This window comes from Chlorocebus sabaeus, chromosome 24, assembly GCF_047675955.1.
Source record: "Chlorocebus sabaeus isolate Y175 chromosome 24, mChlSab1.0.hap1, whole genome shotgun sequence".
Taxonomy (NCBI): domain Eukaryota; kingdom Metazoa; phylum Chordata; class Mammalia; order Primates; family Cercopithecidae; genus Chlorocebus; species Chlorocebus sabaeus.
The window spans coordinates 26,427,850-26,430,115 of NC_132927.1; the positions used below are offsets into that span (position 1 = coordinate 26,427,850).

At 47.8% G+C, this 2,266-nt stretch overlaps 1 protein-coding gene across 1 annotated transcript; it reads right to left on the reverse strand.

The window, feature by feature from the left end:
- Window positions 1-575: 575 nt before the first annotated feature.
- LOC103224743 (cofilin-1) lies at window positions 576-1,710 on the reverse strand. Its single transcript, XM_007978596.3, has one exon. The coding sequence runs from the start codon at window positions 1,627-1,629 to the stop codon at window positions 1,129-1,131; it is 501 nt and encodes a 166-aa protein (XP_007976787.3). The 5' UTR covers window positions 1,630-1,710; the 3' UTR covers window positions 576-1,128.
- Between the last annotated feature and the right edge of the window lie 556 nt (window positions 1,711-2,266).

Here is a 2,266-nt window from a genome sequence, read left to right on the forward strand (position 1 = left end):
TGGGTCTTTCTCATTCTTTAGGGGTCTCTAACACACTGAACTGAATAAGAAAAGAAGATACTACCCGGGGCACGATGGCTCACGCCTATAATCCCAGCACTTTGGGAGGCTGAGGCAGGCGGATCACGAGGTCAGGAGTTCGAGAACAGCCTGGCCAACATGGTGAAACCCTGTCTCTACTAAAAATACAAAAATTAGCCGGTCATGGTGGTAGGCACCTGTAATCCCAGCTACTCAGAAGGCTGAGGCAGGAGAATCAGTTGAACCAGGAGGCAGAGGTTGTGATGAGTCGAGGTCGTGCCACTGCTCTCCAGGAGTCTGAGCAACAAAAACAAAACTCCATCTCAAAAAACAACAACAACAAAAAAAAGATAAAGAAAAAAAAAGGAAGATACTATTTTTAGTGCTTATTTCAGTAAGATGGTCTTCTAGTTGCTTAGTCTCAGCCTACCATGCCAGTTCTACCAACTCTGTGTCATAGGTAGGAATTAATAGAATTTGCTTACATGGAGACTTAAAAAAAATCTTGCATAACGATTATATTGAGCTAGAATGCAATTTGAATTATTTTAAACTTTTCTTTTTTTTTTTTTTTTCCCATTAATGAGCCTTTTTATTATTGTCTTTTTTAATCGAAGGTCCCTTACTGGTCCTGCTTCCATGAGTAGCAGTGACCAGGGGAAAAGGGAGAGGAACCAGCCGGCACAGGGAGGGGTCATCTCCACAACATTCCATTTATACACAGAACTAAACAGACAAGCACAGAGTCACTATTGCGGTTAGAAGTTGGCAGCATGGGAAGGGGGAGGACCAGGTGGGGAATGGGGATGTTGTTAAAAAAAATACAGGCTCCCCCACAACTGGGGTACCTGGGGGGAACTTGGTCTGCTTCAACCCAAGAGGAATCAGAAGATCAAAAGCAGTTTGAGAAAGCCAGAACCGTCAGGGATGGAGGGAGAAGGAAAATCCAGGGGGTGGGGGGTCTGTTTGGCAACTGGGGTGAAGGGATTGCCCTCCCCCTGCTGGGATCCCCCCAGCCCCTCCGGTCTGGCAGGAAGGGGGCAGCCTGCAACCCCCGAGGGCAGGTGTGGGGCTGCCAGATGCTCCAGGCAGGGGGCCAGAAGGGGCTCACAAAGGCTTGCCCTCCAGGGAGATGACAGCACTGCCCCCCAACTTCTCTGCCAGGGTGCAGCGGTCCTTGACCTCCTCGTAGCAGTTTGCTTGCAATTCATGCTTGATCCCTGTCAGCTTCTTCTTGATGGCATCCTTGGAACTGGCATAGATCATTTTGCTCTTAAGGGGCGCACACTCAGGAGCCCAGAAGATAAACACCAGGTCCTCCTTCTTGCTCTCCTTGGTCTCATAGGTTGCGTCATAGAGGGCGTAGCGGCAGTCCTTGTCTGGCAGCATCTTGACAAAGGTGGCATAGGGGTCGTCGACAGTCTGGCCCACATCGCCCACCAAGATCTCCTTGCCCTCCTCCAGGATGATGTTCTTCTTGTCCTCACTCAGGCAGAAGAGCACGGCCTTCTTGCGCTTCTTCACCTCCTCTGGCGTTGAAGACTTACGCACCTTCATGTCGTTGAACACCTTGATGACACCATCAGAGACAGCCACACCGGAGGCCATGTTTCCAGAAACGAAAAGGAGCGGGCACCGAGAGCCGCAGTAGACAAGAGCGCTGCAGACGCTGCCGGGACCCGACTGAACCTAAACTTTTCTATTATGGTAACAAAAACATAAAATTTAGCTTCTTTTTTTTTTTTTTTTTTTTTTTTTTTTTTTTTTTTTTTTTTTGAGACACAGTTTTACTCTGTTGCCCAGGCTGAAGTGCTGTGGTGTGATCTCGGCTCACTGCAACCTCCGCCTCCCAGGTTCAAGTGATTCTCCTGCCTCAGCCTCCCAAGGAGCTGGGACTACAGGCATGCACCACCATGCCTGGCTCATTTTTTTGTATTTTTAGTAGAGACTGGGTTTCACCATGTTGGCCAGACTGGTCTCGAACTCCTGACCTCAAGTGATCCACCTGCCTCAGCCTCCCAAAGTGCTGGTATTACAGGTGTGAGCCACTGTGCCTGGCCAAAATTTACCATCTTAACTATTTTTAGGTTTATAGTTTATTAGTCTTAAGGTTATTTACATTGTTGCAAAACAAATCTCCAAACCTTTTCACCTTGCAAATATGGAATTTTACACCCATTAAACAGCAACTCCCCTTTAATCCCCTCTCATAGTCCCTGGTAACCACTATTCTATGTTTGTTTCT